Below are 26,754 nucleotides of genomic sequence, written 5' to 3'. Positions count from 1 at the left end.
AAAAAAGTATTGTTTCACCAAAACTTTTACATTTATTTTCTTTGGCTTCTGTCCACGTTCACCTTAAAAAAATTTCTATAATTTTCTTTCGTTTTATAATTTATTTTTATAAAGGTGCGATTTGTATGAAACAAAGTATGCCTTTAAATACAAAAAAGAAAGTCTGTACAAGGCAGAAAATTTGAATTCAATGAACCTACGAAACCCTCAATTGTCCCAACAGAAGCATCTTCATACGGGTTTGGGGGAGTTTTAGCTCATAAGATCGATGTTGAAAAACCTATTTGCTTCACTTCATTCTCTTCAAGTAGTGCACAAAAGAAGTATCCAACATTTCTTTGGATCTTGTTTACGAGATAAAAAAAATTTCACAAATGCTCGTGGCCAAAATTTTATAAGGTTTTACCTATCATAAGCCTTTGATCGGGATTTTTGGAAAGAAGGGCAAAAATTCTGTCTTCGTAGCTCGATTGCAGCGATTTGTTATGGAGCGGTATACGAATTTGATATAAAACACCGTCCCGCAATAAAAATGGATAATGCAGACTTTTGTAGATGCGATTTGTGTACATTTGTATACCCTATAGAACAGTGGGTTCCGAAAAGCATTGACGAAAGGATTATAAAGACCCTGAACTATATCAATCAGTTGCCTTTGAACTGTGCCTTAGTGGAAATAATTATTATTTGTGTCATACAATGATATATTTAATAAGGGCCACTGCCTTATATTTTAGATACCGAGGGCATTTCTTACAGGACTTCAGTCTAGTATAATTTCTTGAATTATAACGTTGTTATATTTGGTTTACGTTGTCCAAAAATCTGGGTCATCCAATTTCCAGATGGTAATCGACAGTCGCTGGTGGGTTAGATCTCACATAGGGGATTGTCCAGATGACGTGAGTACTTTACTTCGATGGTGGCCGTATCCTTAGGTTTTTGTGGGTCCACGGGAAACACCCCTAGGCTACGAAGATTCATCCTATGCCCCGCATACTGGTCATCGACTGGAGCGATTTTTCGTGGGCGATGATGGTGATGTTAAGGAATGAAAGAAACAAAGAGAAGTAAATGTTGTGGAAAACGGAGTACGGAAAATGGGGGGGTATGGGAACGAAATGACTAGCAACGACAAAGATTTTATTAGTTTACATAGAGATGGTGAAGAGACGGAAGATAGTGACAGCAAAAATATCTTGTCAGTTCCGATTAAGATGGTGGACAGATAAGAGATCAGAAGAAACAGGCGGATGTTAGTGTTGAACCTGTAGGTGAAGATTATTCTTAGCCACAGTTGAAACATCGTCGAGGAAAAGGAGGAACCTTCTAAGCAAGATATAACAGATTACAGTTGAATATTAATGTGTTTAAGGTACTGGTATATGAGAAGCATACATGAACTATCTCGACTCGCCAACACATCCCGAACCGGAACCTCTGGCGGTCTACATCGGGTCCTGGAGGGATTTCAGTACCTCCGACCATAGTTCGCGATACTCTATGCACGACCACACGCTCGACGTCCTGATAACCCTCATCACTGATGCAGTCACCGCTCTCTACGTGCCCGATACGCCGGAGATGTGCGTTAAATGTTTAATGATTTGACATGAGCTGAGACATAACACGAAATCGTCCCAGTTCGTCATTGCTCCATGAAGTTTGCCAACTTTCGAGAGTTTTCTGACAAGAGATACTGAAAAATTCATTAAGGCTTATCGGTCTTTCAGAAATATCACCTTCTAATGCGCCCACCTCAACCAATGAGTGTGCCTTCTCATTGCCCGGAATGGAATAATGCGAGGGGACCCGGACCAAAGTTATAAAATAAGACCGTTCATATAAAGCTCTCAAAGGCTCCCGTATTTTCCCAAGGAAATATGGCTTCATTGACCGAAGAGCTTCGATTGAACTTAGACTGTCCGTGACAATGAAGTAATGGACTTTGGGCAAGGTTTCAATGATCTCAAGTGTGTACTGAATAGCAGCTAATTCTGCGACGTAAACTAAAGCCGGATCACTGAGTTTGAACGAAGCGATGATGTTTTGATTAGAATAGCCTGTGAAACTGTTGATGTTTGAGCCGTTAGTGTAAAACATCTTTTAACAGTTGACTGTTCTAAATTTGTTATAAAAATTATTAGTGGTCACTTGAGGGCGTACGTGATCCGGAATTCCACGAATCTTTTCCTTCATGGATGTGTCGAAAAACACAATAGAATCAGAAGAAACAATGAGAGCACGGTTGGAAATAAATGAAGAAGGATTAATATTTTGAGCCATGTAATCAAAATACAACGACATTAAAGACTGTCCCAGAAAGTATGGACGCAACGAAAAACCGCTGCCATTTCGCAATGGTTCAGAATCTATCGATTTTTATGGTTGCGTCCTGTTGTTTACACTTTTCTGTAACCACTTGTGCAGTTGTTTATTCGTTTTCATTAGTATGTTTCGAAATGCGTGGACTTTCAGCAGAACAACGTCGAAAAATTGTGTACAAATGGTGCACAGAACGCGGACTGTCACTGAGAAAGATACCAAAAATGGAAGGAGTAAGTGAAAAAGCCGTGCGAAAAGCAATCAGGAAGTTCGGTGAGGATAACACCTTTGAGGATAAACCGAAAACGGGTCGAAAAAGGTCCTGCTAACCCTCAGTTGGATAAACGTATACTGAAGGCGTTCGAGCAAAAGAAGGAGGTTTCAGTAGGGGATGTGGCCAAAAAAGTGGGCACTTCGAAGTCAAATGTTCTTCGTGCTACAGAACGTTTGAATTTTCGAACCTATAAGAAGCAGAAACAACCAAAACGTAGTCCGAAACAAGAAGCATCGATCAGGCCGAGGGTTCGAAAACTGTACAATACGATTCTTGCTGGAAATTTGAACTGCATAATCATGGACGACGAAACCTACGTGAAACTCGATTACAAATCCTTGCCGGGACCACAATATTATACGGTGCGAGAAGGGCAAGTGTTAAACCAGTCCGAGACATCGATTGAAGTTGAAAAATTTGGTAAGAAAGCTATGGTATGGCAAGCAATTTGTAGCTGCGGTAAGATTTCGAAACCCTTCATCACCACTGCTTCAATGAACAGCGAAATATACATCAAGGAATGTTTACAAAAACGACCTCTACCCATGATTCGATGCCACAAGAATCCTGTTGTCTTCTGGCGAGATCTTGCTTCTTGGCACTACTCGAAATCAACGGTAGAATGGTATACTACCAAAAATGTCACTTTCGTCCCAAAAGACCACCACCACATTGCCCACAACTTCGACCAATTGAGGAATTTTGGGCATTAAGGAAGGCACATCTTAGGAAACATGTCTCGGCAGCCGAAACCATTCAACAGTTCGAAAAAGATTGGAAAAAAGTGTCAAAACTGGTCGCCAAGAAGTCTGTACGAAATTTAATGAGGAACGTTCGCAAGAAGGTGCGTCAGCTGGTCTACAATGGCTAAGTAGCAAATGTTGAGAATAATATTCTGTTGTTGTAGTCCAATATTATCAGTATATCGAATAAAATTGGAATATCTAACACTTGTGAATTATTTACAGCGAAATCAAAGTGCGTCCATACTTTCTGGGACAGTCTTTAAACTAGTTTAAGAAGCTTGATGAAAAATAAATAAATTTGTAACGTACTCAAAAGAAATTCCATAATTATTATACGCAGAAAGAAAAACTAATACTAAAGGATAATATTTTGCGCTTGGAAAAAAGTCATAGTCCCCGCGAGTCTGAGAAGTAGCGTTCTTGGACTGTTACATGCTAATCATAAAGCTTGCTTCTGATAGAATTGGAACAAAGACAATTGCCTGTATTTCAGTTATTTATTATTGAATTCAAGATCTTATTTTACACAAATGTAGCGTTTTCTTCATACTTTTAAGAAAAAATGCGAATAAAATTATTTGTCACGGTTTCGAAGGAAGGAATTTTTCCTGTAATACCGCTCATTAGGCGGCGCACACCTTCTTCGTCCATCCTTTTAGCTATCTTATTCCACCAGGTCGTCATCTGATTGATGTCTTTGACAACCTTCCCTTTTGCCTTGAGTCTCCTCTTCATGATTGCCCAGTATTTCTCATTAGGGCGGAACTGGGGCAGTTGGGTGGGTTAAGGTTTTTCGGAACAAACTGGACCCCTTTCTCTGCATACCATTTTTGAACAACTTTGCTTAATGACAGCTTGCCAAATCTGGCCAAAACATTACGGGATGGTCGTGGGATCGAATGAACCGCAAAATTCGTTTTTGGAGACAGTTCCGGTATAGTTCCGATGTCATTGTCTTATTCGCACCGAAAACTTTCGTTTTTTCGCCACAGCTGCAAATGCTCTGCCAAATCTTAAATTTTCTTGCAAATTTGTCGCAAAAACAAATTTAAATTTGACTAGAACATCCCCCCGAGCCGTTGCCAAGTAAAATTTTTGACCTGGGATTTGCCCGAAGTCAGCCTTGACATAGGTTTCATCGTCCATCAGAAGACACCCGTCGAACTTGGTCAACACCTGGTCATATAGTTTCCGAGCACGAATTTTGACCACACTATTCTGTTTTATGGTCCGATTTGGCTGTTTGCTAGCTCGATACGACTTGATTCCTTCTCGGAGTCGAGTTCTCCTCACGGTACTATGGGCATCACCGAATTTTCTGGCCAGATCACGGTCCGACAGACTAAGATTCCTCTTAATCGTCTTCAAAATTTTACCACGCAGTTTCCGGTCGACAGTTCCGATTGGCTTGAGGCTTCCGAATCGTCGTCAATGTTTCCTTATACCGTTTGATAACGCGCCATACAATTGTTCTGGGCTATTTCAGCTGTTTAGCTAGCCTAGCCTGCAGACCACAATGGATTTTCCAAATAACTGTGCACAATTTTTTCCCTTCTTTCGGCTTCCATGTTGATTGTTTACAAAGTACAGTCGATTTGCGAAATGTCAAAAATCATACGTGAAGCTGACAAAATTCCTGACACGTGGGCGCCAAGCACTTCTAAAACCGTCCACCAGGAGCGCCACAATATGAGCAAAAGTTTGTTCCAATTCTAAATGAAGCAAGCTTTAGGGGGAAAATGAAGATGAAAAAGCTTGCCAAGAGAATGGTTTTTTAGCTGTATATGAATAGCAATATTGAAGATTTCGTAAAACGACCAGAATTTTCTAATTTATGGATACCAACTACACGCTCTTTTGGCCGCTTGCAAACTGATTATTTTAATTTTAATAGAAGTACATTTCTTTTAGTAATTGACAGCCACTCAAAATCGTTGGAAATTGAGTTGATGTGTTTTGGAACTACTGCAAAGCAAATTAATTAAATATTTGCTTACATGTTTTTTCAGCCATTGTAGTGGTCCTCTTTTTAACTAAAAAGAATTGGTTGATTTTCTTGAAAGGTAGGGGATTAAACCACTAAAGAGCCCACCATACAACCCTGCCAGTAAAGGCCAGGTAGGAAGGACAGTACGAGTAGTTGAAGCAGAAGTGTCATTAAGATAGAGTTATTTTTAATTAACTAACCACAGAAACAGTTGCTATGAGCTTGAATGTATCGCAATTCTGATAAGGCGGTATATCGAATTATAACTCAAACACCCCAACAGACAGAAACGGAGCTAACAAGAAGGATCAATCAGATACCGACGTGAAAATGGTTGACGGAAACTGAAAATCGGAAACGGAAAATCGGTGCTCGAAACATCAAGAGCCTGTCTATTGCAGCCTACGCAAGTATGTCTTCATTTTCGAGAGGAGCAAAAGGTTAAAGTGGAAGTTCCGGTCTAGTGAAACGTACGATAACGCGACACAGGCAAGTGAGAATTCCTCTCTGTGGGCACCTCCTTCTACTACCAAATTTACGACAGTGGCATCGGGAAGTCGGAAGACGGAGTTAATTTCGTAGTGCTTGACTAGCAGCAACGACGAATTATCAGATGGGGGCAATGAGTGAATAAATTAGCGTGTTTAGGATAAAGATCTTCGACTATACAGAGATAGTCAAATATATAATTTTTACAGGCAATATTCTGATCGGAATGATACTTCAACTGATGGTAATAATACAGCTGAGAGAAGTGGTGATCACATTGTCTGATGAAAAGCGAAAAATCACCACTCGTTATCGTAAGCATATGTTTCCTCTTTAGCTTTGAATTCGTTGGATGTTGGATTATGTTAAACTAGCCTTCAAATTGATTCGGAATCCGAAACAAAGCTGCGAGTAGTTTGATCGAAATAACTGTTTAAAGAAAAATCTTAAGCTAACTTTTTTGTTACAACCATAATCATCAGACGGCTGTTATTTTTCAAAGCTGTTCCATTGAGCTATCCATAAAAAATTGTACTGAGAGGTGCCTCCAAAAATAAGCCCATGGATCAAGTGCTGCTGTACTGCGGCGATGCTTTGGCAAGTAAAGTTAGTTTGTTATTGTTTAATCCGTAGTACTTACGAGCTGAATCTATCCGGTGCATGCAGTGCATCCCCTCTCTCGAACGATGTTCCGAGTGTGCTTTGCTGGTGCTACAATGCCAATTTAATTCAACGGTCTGGGCAGCCGTCCCTTGCAACGGTACACAACAGCACGGTAACTAATCCTCGATGTACAGGTTACTTACGTTCTGCATTTCTTCTTCCCACAGGTCACAGTGGTCCGGTGACATTCATGAAGGTACAATCGCAGTACCTCATCACAGCATCCGAGGACACGTCCGTTATCGTATGGGATATGCAGACACTGACGATGAAGTTGAGATTATGGTAATGTTGTTTCTCTGTGCGGTGCAATGCTGCAGTAAACCGAACCGAATCTGGTTCAAATTTCCCTGAGTTTCTCCCCCCAAGCCCATCTGTTCCTTGTTTTACTTTGTCTAGATTGGAATGTGCGTGAGTGTTGTTTGAATGATAGTTACTGGAACCAGCACGGTTCGATACGGAATATGCATGCAAATCGTTCCACTTGAAACAGCAATTTGCTGTTTTTGTTTCGACCATCAACGTTCAACGGTAACGAAACAACGGCAGCTTATCTATGTTAATGTTTCTAAACAATAGTTCTGATGCGAAGAAATTGGAAGCTTGATAACGGACTTATTTCTGAAAGAGTTTCGTTAGACGTGCAGTCAACTCAGGACGGAAACAAGGAGACGGAATAAAATTTGAATAGTTTTTGTTATTTGCATGTTTAATTAGATTAAGCATTTACTCAAAGTTTTGTGGTCTCCTCCTGAACTATGCAAACTCAACTGACAAAATTAGAATATGGTTAGTGGCAGCGATTGCAGAATCCTTATCCAGCTCCATGTTCTATAGAATTTTATCAACAAAGGAATTTGTTTGGTAACCACAAAAAGTTTTGAAACAGTTCACGGAATGCATATTTCTTTGCGAAAAATCGATTAGTCAAAAGGGAGAGTCGACAGCCTTAGACCACACGTGTTTTATCGAAAAATATTGAAGGAATTCATTTGACTTGTTTATAGTAAGTAAAGTGCAAATTTCATCAAAAACACTTTAATTACTTACATATCCTAGTTTTTTTTTAGTTTTGCAGAGAATAATGAAATTGACTATCGGAGAACATAATTTTATAGATTTCATAACAATTCGAATGTCGCAAAATATGTTTCGTAAATATAGATCTTAGAATGCGCAATCGGAAGCCTTGGGCAACAGCCTAGTAGCATAAATCAAATAAACATAGAATTCCCATTGTACGGAGACACTAACAGCGCTTCTCGTGAGAAACGGTTTTACTTTTTTTCCATTAGCTACTGTGGTTGTGTTAAATGCGCAGGCAACTTTGTACATGCATTTTAGGAGCATTTACGCACCCATTTTATACCAGACGGCGCTTTTGGTGTAACGGGTTGCTTAACTACATTACTATTAAGACACTGGGGAATCTAGGTTTATTTTATTTATGCTTGCAGGCAGGCACTGCTCATGAACAGAGAAAACAAGAGAAAGAATCAACCAGAAATGTGCGGTTTATTTACAAATATAAAAAAATGTCACGTGTAAAATGGCCCAAGGCTGTCGACTCACCCCTACGAGTAGAAGATCGCGAATTACAAAGCTGTAGTGAAAGTTAATATTGCTCTAATTTATTCACAAGTAAAAAAAAGGGTCTGAGAAAATCGAGGGTACCTTTTTATTTCTATTGCACATTCATCCGTTCATCCCTGTTCATCCGGAACCGGAAGACGGATCTGGTGAACATTATAAGAACTTTCATTTAAAACAACGTTTATTAAATCCTGTTGTGTAGTCTATGAGAAAATCAAGAGCACTATTTTTAATTTTTTGCACAGTTTACCTAATTATTCCGGAACCGAAAGTCGGATCTGGATAAAACTTAATAGCAGACTGTGATGCAATTGAATGCTTTCATTTGACTTTATGTTTATAGAAATCAGTTTAACGGTCTCTGAGAAAATCGAACACATTTATTTTATTAAAATTTTGCACATTTACCGAGTTACTTTGGAACGTGAAGTCGGAGCAGGATTAAATTCAATAGCACGGCATGAAGCTATAACACCTTTTATTTGCATCATAGTGTGCGAAAAAAATTTCCTGCGGTTTCCGAGAAAATCTAGTCCACTTTTTTCATACCTCATTTCTTCAGAACCGGAAGTCAAATCCGAATAAAATTCAATTGCAGCGAATGAGATATTTCATTTGAATATTGAAATCAATTCAGTTGCTAGTTGTTTCCAAGTGAAGGATGTAATCATATCGAAAAACTGTTTAGAATTGAATTGGTCAGATCAGGTCACTACAGCACAGTGACCTGATCTGACTACTGTTTGAACGGTCTTATTTTCCATATTTTGTGTTTGGATCCAAATATAGCCGCAATCCTACGTCAATATAGAATATATAGCCGCAATAGTTCCGCCAATTCCAGGTGAAAAATTACCGTAATATAAAAATGGAAGAATTTCAAAAACGTAGAAGGGAGGCATTTTATACCAAGAATGTATGTTCCAAGTTTATTAAGAATCGGTTCAGAAGATTTTGAAGAAATGTTCAAGGACTTCGAAATATTGGTTTTCAGAAAAACGCGTTTAAATATTTTCTTCTCTAAAAGTAAGTAGTGAATTTGGTTCGAATTGATTTGAAAGTTTGACAAAATATTTTTGAAATGTCAAACTACCAGAAAATATAAAAAACGATTTTCCGAAACTGTTGTATGTTGTATATTGGATCAGATTTCAGTATACATTTATTACCATGGTAATTGTCAAAATGAATTTTTGTTTTTTTAACATTTTTTAAACATGCAATAAAACACAAACGGTTCATCCGATTTCAAAATTTATTTTTTCATATTAAAGTACAATCCTTCCGGTTATTTGTGGAACATAATTTCATTCAAATGGCTGCCTCGGTTGGCCTTGCAGTACGCCATACGGTCGGTCCAGTTTTTAGTACATTTTTGATTGTATGCAGCTTTATTTCAGCTATGGATGCACGAATGTTGTCCTTCTAGGCTTGAATTGTCTCTGGCTTGTCCACATAACACTTATCTTTGACAGAATAATCTTTGACCCCAAAGATAATAGTCTAACGGCGTCAAATTACAGCTCCGAGGCGGTCAAACGACATCCGAATTTCGACTGATAATTCGATCTTCGAAGAATGTGCGCAGAAGATCGATCGTAGCGTTTGCTATGTGGCACGAAGCGTCGTCTTGTTGGAACCAAAGCTAGCCATGGGTCCGGGTCCCGTCTCTGTGGAAACATTTTCGCGATTTTTGATCTAGCTTATGATAAAAAAAGAATCGGAATTTTCATTTTAAAATTCCCGCGCTTGTCCAATCGGTAAACTTTAGTCCGATCGTTTATACCATCGCGTTTATACCACTCGTTTTTCCTAGACACGATTCACCAAAGGCCTTTTCTAACATTTTCAACGTTTCGGAACACTTAAATCCATTAGCAACACAAAATTTGATACACGTACGTTGTTCTAGATTTTCATCCATTATAAAAATCGCCACACGAAAATTTTTCAACTTCTTTGTATAGACGCCAAAGAAAAACTAATCGTACGATATGCGTCAAAATTTGACAGAATGTGTATGAAAGTGTTGCCAACGTTGAGAGAATAAAAGTTTACCGATTGGATAAGCGCGGGAATTTTAAAATGAAAATTCCGGTTCTTTTTTGATCATAAGGTATTTCCCTCGATAGTTACAAGACCTGTAACCTAGAGGAATGAATTTACTATTATTGAGTAAATTAGATCTTCTTTCTTTACATTTTTTTCTATGAAGATAAACTTTTGAATTTGCAGTTTTTTCACTCATTCACACTGTAATTCCGGAACCGGAAGTCAGATCCATTCAAAAGTCGGCTTTCACAGTAATTGCATAGCCTTTCTGTATGAGAAAGACAAAAAATTCATACAAATCATTCTGAAACCCCCAAAAGGATGCTAAAGTGTGTTATGACCAACAATTGTTCAACTTGAACTAGCCATTATTATCAGCATGCACAACGCCTAATTTTAAGGATGTGTGTATAACATCAAGCCTGATGGTTCATTTTGACAATGAAATTGCTGCTGGGAAAACGGAATCAAAGAAAGAGGAGCAACGCGTCAAAATTTTGATCGTGCCGACTGTCGACTTACAAGAAGATAGTGATTCTAAATCGTGACAATAAGCACAATAAAAATTCGTCATAAGTCGGGGAAGCTGTACATGAAGATGCTGACGAATTTTGATTGCGTGGTACTGGATGATAACACCTACGTAAAGGCAGACAATAAACAGCATCTGAAACATAAAAATTCTATGGTAAAAGAAACAGTGGCCGTTTCTGTGGCTTGAAGAGCGACACTTACATCGCGACAAGAACCATCAAACACAAAATGTACATAGAAAACCGCCATATTACAAAATTGAAATATTGCAATTATGTTTCACGCACTGATTATTCCAACTATATAGTTAATGATTCAACTACCATATCTGTTGATTTTTCCATAACAATTTTGGCAATAAAAATAACAGTTTTCGAATGCTTTCAGTTGACTATGAAAAATGACAGCATAGCGCAGGAGTATGCTTTTCATTTTACCCGGAACGTTTTATAATGAACATTTTAAATGGCAATTGAACGTAATTTATGTCAGTTACGTTTTTGCTGTTTTATGTAAGTGAAAGTATACAAAACAACATAAGATTTCATTGTAGAATATTTTGTTCATTGTACTGAATAGATATTTCTGCAATATAAATTTTTAATTTAATCTACAAGTACTGCATTTGCAATGTTTAACGTTTGAAAGTTGCTGCTAAAGAATAGTTATAGTAAAAGCGCATTCCCAGCATCGGGTCCATCAGTAACATACTTGAAAATGGAATCCATTTTGCAAGTGGAGTGAAAATTGATTAGTGCCCTATAAATATTTTGTTGATTACCTTAATCTAGGGAATTCGAGCCCCGACCTGGAAGGATTCTTAGTGTCAGTAGAAAGGCCAAATTCCACAAAAGGAATGTAATGCCAAGACTATGATAGGGAATTACAATCTAACGTTGTATTTTTTATATTATCAGTGAATTCAGTCAATAATTTGTTTTAGTTTTGATAATACGTAGAACCGTCTGGAGCTAGTTTTAAATTTGACCTTATCTAACGGGGAAAACAGATTGAAAAAATGACATGGGAATGCAACTATGTAATCGGACGTTTGATTTATCGTCAATATATTGTGTTTGAGATCACAATCGTCACTGCTGCTACCACACATTGGCTGAGGATACAAAAACAAAATCAACGTCTGATGGCAAAGTAGAAGTGAGAAAAGACATGTGATGTGGTGTGTGTAGTTTCCTGTTGGATACATTTTTTTGGATAAATATCTGTTTATTAATCTTATTTTTGTGTATTACAGCAACATTTTACAGTACAAGTGTTTTGACCCTTTGGCCTTTCATCTTCGTTGTTCATACGATTCGTTATTAATAATAGGCGTTTTAGTTACTCTTGTTTTACATACTATTCCTGTTGGATGTGTTTCCATAGATATAGGACTATAATTGAATACTGTGGCGGCCAAGTAAAACGAAGCATGCTTGGATCTTCTTTTCAGTTGGTTCATGTGTTTTCATTTGCAGAGTAGTTTAATTAGTAAAACAATTTCCCCGGTTAGAAGCTACGGGTTCGAGCCCAGTCTCTGCGGTAACATTTTCGCGGTTTTCATTACATAGTTACATTAGCATGCCATTTTTCGATCTGTTTTCCCCGTTAGGTACTGATAAAATTTAGTGAATTCAGTATTAAAACTATAAGCAGCTACTTAAGCAAAAACACGATGTTCAAACTACCATTTTTAAGAGAAAATTGCCAGATACAGATACAATTCAGAACAAAACAAGGTTATGCGACCATGGGGACTATGCAACGGGAAGAGGTCCAAGGATTCACATTCCCTAAAAATGAAACTGTTTTCTTTTTTTTTTGTATAAATTAATTAATTCAGTTTTTGCAATGACTGAGCGGAAATATATATTGGAGAAGCCAAGTGAAAGAAAAACTAACAGAAAAGATGAATTTTGGAAAAAGATACGCTCAGAGACAGGACTCGAACCTGCGTTCTTTTTTTTTTTTTTTTTTTTTTTTTTTTTTTAAAATAACTATTTATTGGAATATGAGTTAAAATTGAATTATTAAGATTTAAATTGGGTGTTCAGCCACAAGTGGTGACTTTTCAGCCCTGTTATATATATATATATGATTTGGTTATTACCATGAAGACATCATTTGCTTCCGCAATTCTGAGATTTTTGTGTAGGGAAAATTCTAAACCTACTTGTATTGTGTAATGGGGAAAAGGAACTTATATACTAACTTACTAACTAATACAGAGAGCGAATCGATTCAATTGAAGATTGCATCGATTTTTGTCGGAATTTGCTTATAATATTATGTGACATTACATCTAATGGTTCTATATTTGTGAGTCTGTGTAACTCATTTGTACTAAACCAGGGAGGACGCTTCAGAATCATTTTCAGAATTTTATTCTGAATCCTTTGAAGCGTTTTCTTCCTGGTGGAACAACAGCTTGACCAAATTGGTACCGCATAAAGCATGGCTGGTCTGAAAATTTGTTTATAAATTAACAATTTGTTTTTTAGACAGAGCTTAGAATTTCTGTTTATAAGAGGATATAAACATTTAATATATTTATTACACTTTGCCTGGATTCCTTCAATGTGATCCTTGAAAGTGAGCTTTTTGTCATACGTTAAACCTAAGTATTTAGCTTGATCAGACCATGTCAATTCCAAGCCATTCAATTTGAGAATGTGATTATTGTTTGGTTTAAGAAAAGAAGCTCTTGGCTTGTGAGGAAAGATAATTAATTGCGTTTTTGCTGCATTTGGTTTAATTTTCCATTTTGACAGATAATCACTGAAAATATTTAAACTTCTTTGTAGGCGACTGCAGATCACTCTTAGATTTCTACCTGTGGCTAACAGACTTGTATCGTCACAGAATAGCGATTTCTGACAACCAACGGGTAGATTTGGAAGATCAGAAGTGAAAATATTATACAAGATTGGAGCTACACTCGAACCCTGCGGAACACCGGCTCGTACGGGTAGCAATTCAGATTTACAATTCTGATAGCTAACCTGAAGAGTACGATCAGTTAAATAATTTTGAATCATTTTGATCAAATAAATAGGAAACTGGAAATCAGACATTTTTGCTATTAAACCTTTGTGCCAAACACTGTCGAATGCTTTTTCTATGTCTAGAAGAGCAACTCCAGTGGATAACCCAGAAGATTTATTTGATTTTATCATGTTCGTTACTCTGACAAGTTGATGAGTAGTTGAATGTTCATGACGAAATCCAAACTGCTCTGGTAAAAAAATTGAATTCTCATTTATATGAGTCATCATTCTTAACAAGATAATTTTTTCAAAAAGTTTACTGATAGAAGAAAGTAAGCTAATTGGGCGATAAAACCTGCGTTCTTATGCATTCCGTGCATACGCGCTACCATTTCGCCACTTTCTCGCTTTATACCTATTTCTCCGATCAAGCATTGAGTAGGAGAGTGTATTTATAATCGCTTGTCACCTTCTTAATGGTGCCAGTCGCTGGTTTGACATCGTGAGCGACAGACCCCTATGAAGGTTGTATTGATTGTCTACCCTTTCCTACCAGAAGCAGATTGTTACGGAAAATCAAACCGCAATTGTTTTTAACGATTTATTAATTTTTAGTTTGACGTAAAGCCGTCATGACTAAGTTCAGTTTTTGCAATGACTGAGCGGAAATATATATTTGAGAAGCCAAGTGAAAGAAAAACTAACAGAAAAGATGAGTTTTGGAAAAAGATACGCTCAGAGACAGGACTCGAACCTGCGTTCTTATGCATTCCGTGCATACGCCACTCTGATCTTGTTTTAGCCACTCCAAAACTCGAAACAGACATAGTAGCAACGTACATCGAACATGGTCTACATCCTGGCCGTCACCCGACCGATACCTTACATTAATTGTTTTAGTTTTGGCTGCGATACTAACCGCGCTTTCGGCCTTTAATCACTCCAATAATGCGCACTAACACTTGCTGTTGATGATATTTCATTTTCGAGGTAGTCCAGCTATCACCTTTCCGGCATTAATCCATTGCCGGACACTGTTCTCAACCGTATAGATTCATGCTGCATCCACGACACAAAAAATTTTACCAAATCCTACATCAGCATTGGCGAAACACGCTTCCGAATTGTGCTTGCGTTCGTAATTCTGGTCTGGAGTCAAAATAAGCGGCATCTAACGGCAGAATATTTTTTCAACTGCAGTATCTTACCCAAAATATAAAGAGTGCGATTGGTACCCATCCTTTTGACGACGCTAATTCGCATTCTTTCATTTTCCGGTTAGCCTACACTAGGAGTAAGAAGTTTGCTCATATGCTAATTTTATTGCGTAAAGTGAAGGGTTTGCAGCGACAAAAAATATTTATGGCTCTTCAAGAACGTGGATATTTTGTAAAAGATTGTTTTTGATTTTTTCGAGTACAAAAGGTTTCCGATCCCATCATTTCATATATGTTTGAACATTGTGCTGTGTAACAGCGGCGTCGGGCCAACCGTTGAGGACTTCATCGGCAGTAGAGGAGTTTCGGCCACCACGAAACACTCAAAACCAATATTTTGTGGTGTAATCTGAAGGATCACTAATCCTATAATATTTATCCGACTATTCTTTGGTTCATTTCACCGTTTTGCTTCTAAAAATAATGTTCTATGAGAAAACTTTTACCCCACTTAGTATATCACACACAAGACAACATATTCCACCAAAAAGAATATAAAGAACCGAAAGACCTGTTTACATTTATACGAAGATTGAAAAGTCACTTTGTTTAGAAAATCAATGAGTGGGGACAAAACAACAACAAGAAGTTTGTTCGGTCCATCGCCGATGTGTGTCAATAAGTTTCTTAGTCAATAATCCGATTCTATCTCTGATACGTGGTCTTTTTCCATCACTCACCCCGGATGGAATCTAAATCGTCCTTCATCACATAGGGCTTAAAAAGAACACATCGTTGAAATTCTTCTATCCCAATTGGCAAGGAAGGGCTGAATATATAGATAAAGTGAAATTCCACCCATCGACGGTTTATCGGCGGAAGCTTTACACTTTCACTTGGCAGCAAAGCAGATGTATGTATGCATGTTTTTGTGTGTGGTTATTCTGTTTATCAGTCTACGCTAAAATACAATAAGACGATTGAGTTGTACCGGTTTGCAGTGAATGTCACCGACAGAACAAGCATTGTGTAAACCCCGCTTTTGTCATCCTATGTATCCCTTTATCACAACTCACAGCTCAAGTAACATCGTCTCATTCCACATTTCACTTTTTTGCCTACCCCACAGCGAACACATAGCGCCAGTGATCTGTGTCACATTAGCACTGAATAACAAATACATCATCAGCGGAGGAGACGACTCCAGCATCATCGTTTCACTGTTCGAGAGCGGGAAACCGGTAAATCATTGTGATTTTATGTTTGACATCATTTTGCACTTTTCATTTACCTCTGAATTCAGTGCATGTGGTAGCTATGAATCCGTTCACGCTTGTGAAAGTACAAGTGTTGTCATCGATGGTGATTCGATTTTCATCAGTAAACATTGCAACGACTGTTGCAGCTATAGCTCTGGAATATGGAATATGTGAGAATAATGAATGAAAATATTATCATAACCAACATTTGAACGAGTATTTCCCGAACTTAATCATTCATTGTATTTATGTTCAGCAAATTGTATTCAATTCGAAGCGTTGAAAGTGTCGTTTTCCTCGAACATAAACTAGAATTATTGCGAAATGATACTTTCTGGGACAGTCTTTTAATATCTCCTCTATTAAATTTAGATCCTAAACCCGACCCGTATCCAATGTTTCTGTACTGTCATAGCGATACTTGATATTTCGTCGAAGGAATGAAAAAAATGTACAATATCTGATTTAGTTATTATGTCTTATTTCGTTATTGATAAGTTATTCCAATTTCATAAGGCTAACTGATCCAATAGTTCTATCTTCAAATAAAATACTATTGAATAAACTGCATCAGAATCAGATAAAACAAATGCTTATGATATTATTTTATTCTGAATGCTACAATATCAAATAACTGAAAAATAAATATTTTGTTCTTGCTTTGATAATACAATGACAGAATTTTACTTTTTGTTGCTGTTATCTCATGCAAACTTAGTCATGATTTTTCATTTTCTTAATACTTATTTCAAAATACACCCAAACCTTCGTTTAAGTAAACTTTTTTTACGTTACCTCTTTTTACGAACAAAATCAGAAATAACGTAAACTTTTTTTACGAACCGTAAAAAGCGGTTTTTGCATACAAGGAAAATCCTTTCCGGCACATTTACATTCCAAGCAAATTACTACAATATGGGTATTTTCGGAACGGGTTTGATGAGTGCATATGGGAAAACGATGTTTGAGGTGGTTCTGAATTCCAAGATGGTAACTTCCGGTTTATTGATATTCTTCAAAACCTCTTACAATATACCTCAAAACCTCTACAATAACCGGTTTGATGAGTAGATGTCGGAAACGTTGTTTGAGGTGGTTCTCAATTCTGCTTTCGTTCCTTATATGTAGAATTTCGCTTTATTTAGGGTACTTGTTCAGCAGTTTCAACAGTCTTGATAATCTGATTTGACTGGTATTTTAGTATTTTTTTTACAAAATCCAACTAAAATTTAGATCTGCTGCAGATATTATACCACTGCTTCAAAAATATAAATGGCTACTTATGAAAACCGTTCCGAAAATATGCATATTGTGAAGGTATTCGAGCAGTTCGAGTAGTATCGACACATATTGTAAGGGTTTCCAAGGAAAAACCATCTTGGAATTCAAAACCACCTCAAACATCGTTTTCCAACATGTACTCATCGAACCCGTTCCGAAAATACCCATATTGTAATGGTTTTCAAGGAATATAGATGAACCGGAAGTCGCCATCTTGGAAATTGATGCGTCTTAAAACATCCTTTTCCTACAAATACTGATAATTTTTGTTCCATGGTTATCCATTGTCAAGGATGGCTTTTATCGTATCAAAGAACGCTCACTCGCAACTCTTCCACGATTGAATCAGTGCCATCAAAGAGAAACGGAAATCATCGCAACAACAAAAAACCGGCATTACATTCAACATAGAATAGACACCAGTGCGAGAGCGAATTTCTCTCGATGACATTTCTGAGAATCAACGGCTAGCACGCTGCTGTGGGGATTCTCTCTGAAGCAACAAACGGTCGCTTATTCTCGTTTCGCGATCCGATTCTATACAGGCAGTGGATAATTGCGATAAAATCATTTTACTATTGCCGCTTATTCTAAATATGTGCATATAACCTTTGTATAAGTTGTGTCTATGAAAATGTCTGTGAATGCTCCACACAAGGGTTTTTAAATATTGCAACCTAGTATGAAAATCATCAAGTCGAATCATCGATTCGATTTTCTGCGATAATTGTCAACTTGCGATTCTCTCTTCGTAAATTCCACACAGCGGCGATCATTATGAGACTGAAATTTTTTTAAGGGCCATGAAATACTCAGAGTATGAAGTGAAGCGAAGAAATGTGGAAAAATCCCCTCGAGGTTCATGCATTGAGAGACTGGAATTCTTGTAGCATCTTCTACCGGATTGAAAATGTTGTATACAATATAGATAAAAATCGAGCAGCTTCTGTCAAATTTTCAGCAATCACCAACACTGTCCATTATATTATACATATCCAATAATATACATACATAGGGAAAACTTTATGTTGAAAATTCCAAATAACGTAAACTTTTTTTACGTCATAATTCGATTTACGAAGTCCCGATTATTACGTAAATGAAGGTTTGGGTGTATTGTTAATTTCTACTATTGAGATGTTGGGCTTTTATAATGAAATTTGTTATTGGTTTGCAAATCAGTAGTACACTGGAACCTCAATTTATGCGCAGAGCCGGGGGTGCGTAAATTAAAGTCGTTTTTCATTGATTCCACTCGCTCGGTGCCTGTGTTGCCCTGATAGCCGACGGTTTTGTAAAGTTTGGTTTGCACGCATGCTGCTCGGAAAAGAAAACGGGTGCAAAATAGTTGCCCGCGAATTGCCCCGAAAGTGCATTTTTTTCGTGCGGTGCAAATCAATGAAACACAGTGCACCTGTTTTGATTGCCCGACTGCACGAAAAGTGCATGAATCGAGCAAAACACTCCACGAGTGTTCTCAATGCAAAACGACATAAATAAAACATCGCGTTATTTCAAATTTTTCGCATAAAAAAAAGTTTTTCAAATTTCATTTGATTTTAGTGTAAATAACATGAATAATTCTACTACTTCCGATGCTTTAGCGCCTGAGGACACTCTTAGTATGTTCTGAGACTATGGAAATGCTTAAGAAATATTCCAATATCCAAACGTCCATGAACTTCAGTGAGAACAGGTCTTAAGATCTACAAGAACATTCCGCAGTTTATGTATAATTTTTCAATGCTGTTCATAGTCGTAGAGATACAACTTCTGGTAGTTTTTAGATAGCCTAGAGCAATCACAATTGTCCTATTGATCGCATGTGGCATCACGAATATGGACCGAGAACGATAAGTTCGTTGATGCACTTTGTTACACTGGTATGGTAGTTTTTGGATGGATCATCGGTTATATTGGTAGACCTTAAGGCCTTTTCCGATGAGGCTTTGGATGTACAAGTTCTTCTACAGAACTTATCACAGCATGTCAATTTCCTGTGAATAGTACTACGAGTACATACCGCACTCAACAGTCATATAAAAGTGATTATATACAATATTTGCTTTCCAGATAATTCTTGGATGCCCACCACCTTGTTTAGATTCTTTGAAACTGAACAATTCATTAATGTACATTTCACAATATTCAATTCCCTGAAATTGAGATTTCCTTCATAATGCAAAAACCTTTTTTCACGCGATCATCGCGTAAATTAAATGAAACATCGCGTTATTTCAAATAAAACTTGTAAAAAAAGTAAACTAAATTCGCGTAAATTGAGGTTTTCGTGTACACCAAAACCTCAATTTACGCGTCTTTTATATATTTATATATGTATTCATGCAGACACGTTTTCGTGCATATATTTGTATGTCTTTATACATATACAGATTGGTGAAGTAAATGTACTCATGTATATGTATAAACATATACATATGCGTGCACATATATATAAATATATATATATATATATATATATATATATATATATATATATATATATATATATATATATATATATATATATATATATATATATATATATATATATATATATATATATATATATATATATATATATATATATATATATATATATATATATATATATATATATATATATATATATATATATATATATATATATATATATACATATATACATATATAAACCGCGTAAATTGAGGTTTTTGTGTAACTGTTATGTGATTGAAAAAACTCAGTTTGCTTGTACGATGCGCAACAAGTTGCTTCCTTTTGAAAACGATTTCAGTAACAGCTGTGCAACTTATCGAACACCATAAACTGTTCTATATGTTTCAAAGGATCGTTTCGTCGTGCGCCATACCGCCGAATGCCATTTTGCTGAAATTGTAATTTCACCGAATCGTACAATTGTCTTAATATCACAATTGGAATTGATTTGAAATACAGATCAATGAAAGATGATAGTGTTTACGCCGGTTTGTTGACCTACAATCGTTTGTTCTGAAATATCTCAAATTTAAAATAACGGGTAAAATCATTGCCCCGTGTTAAATCCAGAAAGGCTAATCATCCGATCAATTTTTTTAGATTGATCTTTAATCCTCAGAACGAAATGATGCTTAGTAGATCAAAGCATTTACTTCTATAGTGTATCTACTAGGTTAATGTTTGTGGTGCAAATGATAAAATATATCTAGTGCGGATTCCCGGCAACGTTTTTTGTTAGCGTGCTGTTCGACTTCGCTACCGTTCGTTCGAACCTTACTAAAAAACCATCCTGGCTTCAGTTTTGTAGCTGGGCATGAATTTGTAGTTTTTTGATTGATAATGTGATATATTCGAAGTTTCTCTTTCGGTGAAATATCCCTTTCGGAGAAATGGCCCTTTCGGCTGATATGGCAGAAAACCCGAATTGGAACATATGCTCAACATTTCTTTTTTGTTATTCAGTGATATATTTTACAATTACGAAAATCTGTAAAAAAAAATTGTTTACAGGCGCTGGATTTCAGAAAAATATATGAAAATAACGCGAAACAATCGCTTTCATTTTACTGATATAATCTGTAAAATTTGAGATGCTATTACTTTTCCCCAGTTCAGTTAAAGTTTTACCAATTTCCAGTGAATAGCTGTGCAATCAAAAATAATGAAAATTATCAGCAAAAATTACTGAACGCTTTGGTAAGAATCTTAGCTGTCAAAAATCCTTGGTTTTTCCTGTAGTTGGATTTGACCTTTTTTTCAAAAGACTTCGCAGCCGGTTCAGAGTGTACAGAACCATTGCATGGCTGGTGCTACGATTCTACTGACACTACGAATTCTTCCAGGTCAGGGCTCGAACATACGACCCTCTTTTCATCTTAGCTGTCACATTGATTATTTTTATTAGAGAAAATTTGAGCATACAAACAAAATATATTTCGAATGGATTCCTGCATAAATTTGCTTTGTATTTTGTTGTTATAGAATATCATCTTAGTACTCTCTATGAAGTTCTTATTTCAACACTTCAATAAAATGGCAAATTATTGCAAAACCGTAACGCGTAACCTCTATATTAAGGGTTTTTATCGAATTTCACACAAAAAACTACAAGGATCAGCCCCATGGGGTTGTTCGAGCCGTTGATGTGGAACAAGGCAACCAAAATTTCTAATGATCTAAAATCAAAAAATTCAATCAACACCGAACATCATTTGTCTTGATTTGCATTTGTTTTATGACCGACGAAATTACACCATTATCCCAAATATATGCAATTATATCTTTGTACATACTTGCGATTTCGATAATTAAGCTTCTCTTCGCCAAGCTTGTGTTCAAGTTTTTTATGCATGCAGTTTTTTAGCGTTAAGTTTCTCTACCATTCTGCGAATTCGGTTGATGCGATAAACTATTTCTCATTATCAATCGAGTTCATCTAATATAAATTAGAAATTAATCTTAAGCACTCAAAATTTATCCAGAGGTAGTTGTCAATTTCTCATGGGGAAACGACATAACATGGAATTCCGAGCTTGCGCGACACAAGATCAGAGCATACCAATTATGGGCTGAGACCAGTGTGTTTTAGGACGTTTTAAAGGGCTATTTTCACGTTTCAAATCTGATTTTCTCAGAAACGGTGACGAATATCAAAAAACCCAACAGACGATCTCTTAGAAATTTAGTTTAGATTATTCTGTGAAAATTTTAGAATGATTGTTTGACTATAGCGGTCGGGAAAGTCTTTTTTCTGAAGGAAGAGTAGCATAGCTGAAAACGGCAACTTCCAATTTGTTAATTGAAAATTCAAAAAAAAGAACACTGCTAGCTATTAATTGTATATCATTTCAATGATATACAATTAAAAATACATGGCTATGAACATTCAAACCAATACGTAGAAATATTTCAAATGATATCAAATGATGAAATAATATTAATAATTGATGCAAAACAGACTGAGCTGTAAGTGTTTAAAACCTGACCACATTTCTACGTGTAGTTTTTCTTGAATTTCTTATTTGCACCCCTATATAGAAAATAAAGATGTGTTCCACATCAAAAATAGTAATATTTTACAGCTTCCGATGTCCTTATATTTAGTAATTGTTTAACGGAATTTCGGCAATGTGAGGAGTAAAGGGGTATCTAATTTGTTTGCTTGCCAAACCAATCTGCACAAAGCTGGAACTGATCGAGTAATCCGGTTTATTTTGCTCACTAAAGTAACGATTGGGGGCAGCAAACGAAATTTTGCCCCGAGCGTAAATTTTCCTATAACGACCGAAATTAGCTCTGCGCCTAATTCGCATTACTGTTTTTGAATTAGTTCATTTTAACAACAAAATTTCCAAAATAACTATTAAATTAAAATTAAAATTGAGAATTTACTCGAAAATGGTTAAGGCCGGGGTAAAATAAACGATATAAAAAAAATTACTTCGCTGAAATAAGCTCTTATTTTTAGAGAATATGTTTAGTTGGTGAATATCCTGGACACAAACCAGCAATATTTCAATCCAACACGAAATTCTTATTGAAAACTAATTTTGTGACTAAAATCAGAAAATTGTCGCTATTTTTCTATCACAATCATTTCTGAAGAACAGCACAAGGAAAACAAAAAAAGAAATTGGTTTTATTAACAAGTTTATTAGCCAAATACTCATAAGAAGTTTCAAATCAAAACCATCTAAAAAAGCTAAAAAGGACAGTCTTGTGGAAACTGCTTGCAAATTGTTTTGATGTTTTTCGCATGTGTTACGATATATCCATATTTAAATTTCTAAACCGATATGTAAAATCGCCGTAAACTCTTAGGCTTAGGTTTAAATCTAACACTAGAGTGGTTATTCTGTGTCGAGCGGTTAAATTTAACTAAAACTGCGGCCCATTTCATTTTTTGACGGACGGAAAGTTATTTCAACTAAAGAATTAATATTAGAATTTTCATTGCAAGATTTTTTTTCAGTGTCGAAAAATAACCATCGATCTGTCAAAAATAACCATGCTCTCGAGCAGGGTTATTTTTGACTACATCAAAATAACCGCTCAAGTGTCAGATTTCAACCAAAAGTTAAAATTAACCGCGAAATAGTTCACAGCCTTAGTGGAAAGTGTATTTATTCAGCATTGGTGCGCATTTAAAGCGATTGTGCGTAATAATGTGTTTACGTGGAACAGTGAAGTGAGTTCGAATGTTGCACTCTAATAGTATAAGTCTAATAAAGTTTTTTGTATCTGGAAACTTCCGGGCTACGCCGTCCGGTGTATTACTTGTATTCGGTTTTTGTTCTCCGAGTGCTCAAAGTTTTCAGTGAGAGAGTCGATTTCGCAATGTCGAATGAAGAAAACAGCGATTTAGAAGAAAAAAAATTATAAAGAAGTTTTTGTTTCGTTTATGTCTTCTTCTCCAATACAACATCGTATTTATACCTGCCAATATAGAAAAGACAACCGCGACTGAAAAATTCTTTTCGGCAGTAGTGTGCCATCTAGTGGCTATTAGTTATTAAAGTTTTAACGTTTTTTCGGTGACAGTGAGCCATATATGACAGCACGTTTAATTGGTGAATTCAACTAATAAAATAGCCATTCCAACAATTATTTTATTATTATTAAGGAAATGAGAATTAAAAAATCTAAATTAGGAAAAGTAAGATTTTTTTAGTTGTCTCAAAAAATAACTAACTAAACTCAGAAAATCAACTATTTTTTTTCGTCAAAATGCTGATTTCGGTCTTTCCGTGTAGAAACTTACATGTGTTCAGTGCAACTCTACTGAACGTTAAGCAAGTAAAATCTAATGAACTGGTTACCAAAACTTCAGCCAGTAAAATTCTTTCCGACATCTGAAAAACCTTATTTGATGTGTAACCAATTTAGATTTTTGGATACGTTTACTTAGCAAAATAATCACATCATAGGTACGTGAAAAGTTATGTGAATATTTTCCACCCTATTTTTTACGTTGTTTTTAATGGACTGACATATAGTTGCCATTGAATGCGTAGTCCCGTAAGAGTGTTGTATTTCATATCACATTTACCTACTAGATAGATAATTGTAATTTTAAATATTGCTAGATGCCATATGTATTTCACGTAATGTCGCGGCATCATTTATCTTAAATCATGTTACCTACTTTGGTAATTCGCTTGTTCCACACCACTAACACATCACATTTTTAAAAAATTAATAAGAATCTTAACTTGGCAAAGAAAATATTACTTCAGGAAACTAAAAAAAAAACTTAAACACATAACTAACAAACCCAACCTTCAAACTGTAGCACGTATCACCCATCTGATTTGAAACCAACAGATAAAACCTGTAAAGTTAAGAAATTGATTTAAATAAAATCGATTTCTTTACCTTTGAATGGATAGTGTTATAAGTGAAGATTTTTCAGCAAGTTTCTAAACTACTTACACTTCATGGACTCACCATCCATCATATTTAAAATTGAATTTCCCACATTGGAAATTCCCGTAAATTGTATGTGATATTTCTATTTATTTTAGAGGATGTTCGCATAGTATTCATTTACGTCACGTAAACCATTCAATTTGACGTTTGAAACCATTTTCTGTGATTTTTACAGTAAATTGAACGTGAATTTTTACTTGAGTGTTTCATAAGCAGTAATATATTGAATGATTTGCACATTTGTTTCAAAACCGTGTAATATTACTTGTTTAACAAAAATATACACTCTGCAACAATGGTGAAACATGGAAGTTTCAACAAGTTAAAATTGTCACTTGGGTAACGTATCTGTCGGATTTGATTTTCACATTTCACGTTGCAAACATTGTATGCAAACGTGGAATGCAAACTTAGAAATAATTTTAAATTATTTGGACTACACATTGTTTGATTATTAAAAATAATAAATATACAATGCCAGCACAATTAAAACCGTTCGTTTAAAAAAAAACAAAATCAATAGCAGTAATTCTTTTTATCCATCATTTTAAGATTACCTTCAGCGATTTATAATCCAATGTATTCAACTAATTAGTGTATTTGTAGATACTCGAAAGCTTTATTCGTATTCCGGACAGACCGATTATGTTTTTATCATCACCTCCATCGGCTTTTTCCGTCAATCTCTCATTTTCTTTAGCATTACTCCTTGCATAGCTATGGCGTTTTCGCTTGAAGCAAGTTCCGACTCCAACTGCTGTCATATTTCTCGGTCTTAATACCCATATCGTATGAATTTTTTAAAGTATTTGAAATTGTTTTAATACGTCAAAACTGCACTTCGTAGTATAGGTAATTGAAGGGGTTGACATTCAAGATGGATCATATTTGTGATGATTACCCTCTGTAATTACCGACAGTTTTCATAACGGCCAATCGTTACGTGGATTTTATTTGCACCACTGCGGCGTTTAAATTATCTGTAATGAAATCAGTTTGATATTTTTATGCTGGACTGATTAACAAATACAACAATTAACGATTTCAATGTACATCATAATGAACGACAAATCTGACCAAATTATTTTTAAACCCAATTAACACTGTGATGTTCAACAGAACCAACAAGAGCGCTAATTAGTCCACATGAGTAATGACTAAATGATGTCAATTCGCTTCAAACGGAGTAAATTGTGCCGTTTCTATCAACATATTGGATAAAAATCCAACAAATGCTACCAATATTAAACGTATTATGGCTTGAAATTAAATTGCATAATATATGTGTTGTGTGGGTTTCACGACCGGAAAAGGAACATTTATCACAGCACAACTAAATGTGTATCGTACTAGAAGTACGCGACAGTGCAATTCATAAAAAAGGAAAATTAATATTATTCATGCATTATGAATGAGCAAAGGACGTACGCTGTTGCCATTGTATAGCGTGTAATCTCTCTGTATATTTATAGGTCGCTAAAATAGAACACCACCGAGGTCCGGTGACGGGTTTGCTCGTTTCCATGCCTAGCGAAGTTCTGGTTTCGTCCAGCCACGATGGCTCAGTGTGCCTGTGGTCCCTGGAAGATTTCACCCTGCTCAACTGTATCCAGCTGGCGCATCCGGTGCATAAGATTCAAATTTCCTGTGATTCGGTAAGGCAGTCACGCCAAAATTGATTTTCGACCTGTACCGTTTCTATCGCTCGATCCTAATCAGCACCTGTTAGATTTTTCTTCTAGCGTACTGCGACGATAATGGACTTTACCTAAGAGCACTCGCCACGGGGACCGATCTGCACGCACTGAAAGGACACAAATCAAAGGTAAGCGGAACACTAATGGCACATTGAATGTAATTATCATCATTCTATCGCTCATTGTCAGTTTTGTCATTTCCTTCGAGTTTAGTTCGGAAAATTAGAGGTGAATAGGAAAAAATGATGTTTCCTAATCGAATCGACATCAATGATTTGATGATAAATGCGACACCATATGCCG

The 26,754-nt window shown here is 36.1% G+C and overlaps 1 protein-coding gene across 2 annotated transcripts in view; it reads left to right on the top strand.

The window, feature by feature from the left end:
• The window catches only part of LOC131433717 (protein qui-1), a 271,477-nt gene that overhangs the window by 205,931 nt on the left and 38,792 nt on the right, over positions 1-26,754 (top strand). For both annotated transcript variants that reach the window (XM_058600273.1, XM_058600272.1), the window contains 4 exons: positions 6,652-6,769; positions 15,937-16,048; positions 26,227-26,409; positions 26,484-26,579. In XM_058600273.1, coding sequence (XP_058456256.1) covers positions 6,652-6,769; positions 15,937-16,048; positions 26,227-26,409; positions 26,484-26,579 — 509 coding nt within the window. The remainder of the gene's footprint in view (positions 1-6,651; positions 6,770-15,936; positions 16,049-26,226; positions 26,410-26,483; positions 26,580-26,754) is intronic.

The sequence above is a fragment of the Malaya genurostris genome, chromosome 3 (genome assembly GCF_030247185.1).
Source record: "Malaya genurostris strain Urasoe2022 chromosome 3, Malgen_1.1, whole genome shotgun sequence".
Classification (NCBI taxonomy): domain Eukaryota; kingdom Metazoa; phylum Arthropoda; class Insecta; order Diptera; family Culicidae; genus Malaya; species Malaya genurostris.
The sequence above is the reverse complement of the archived record's forward strand: the minus strand, read 5'-3'. Positions and strand labels throughout refer to the sequence as shown.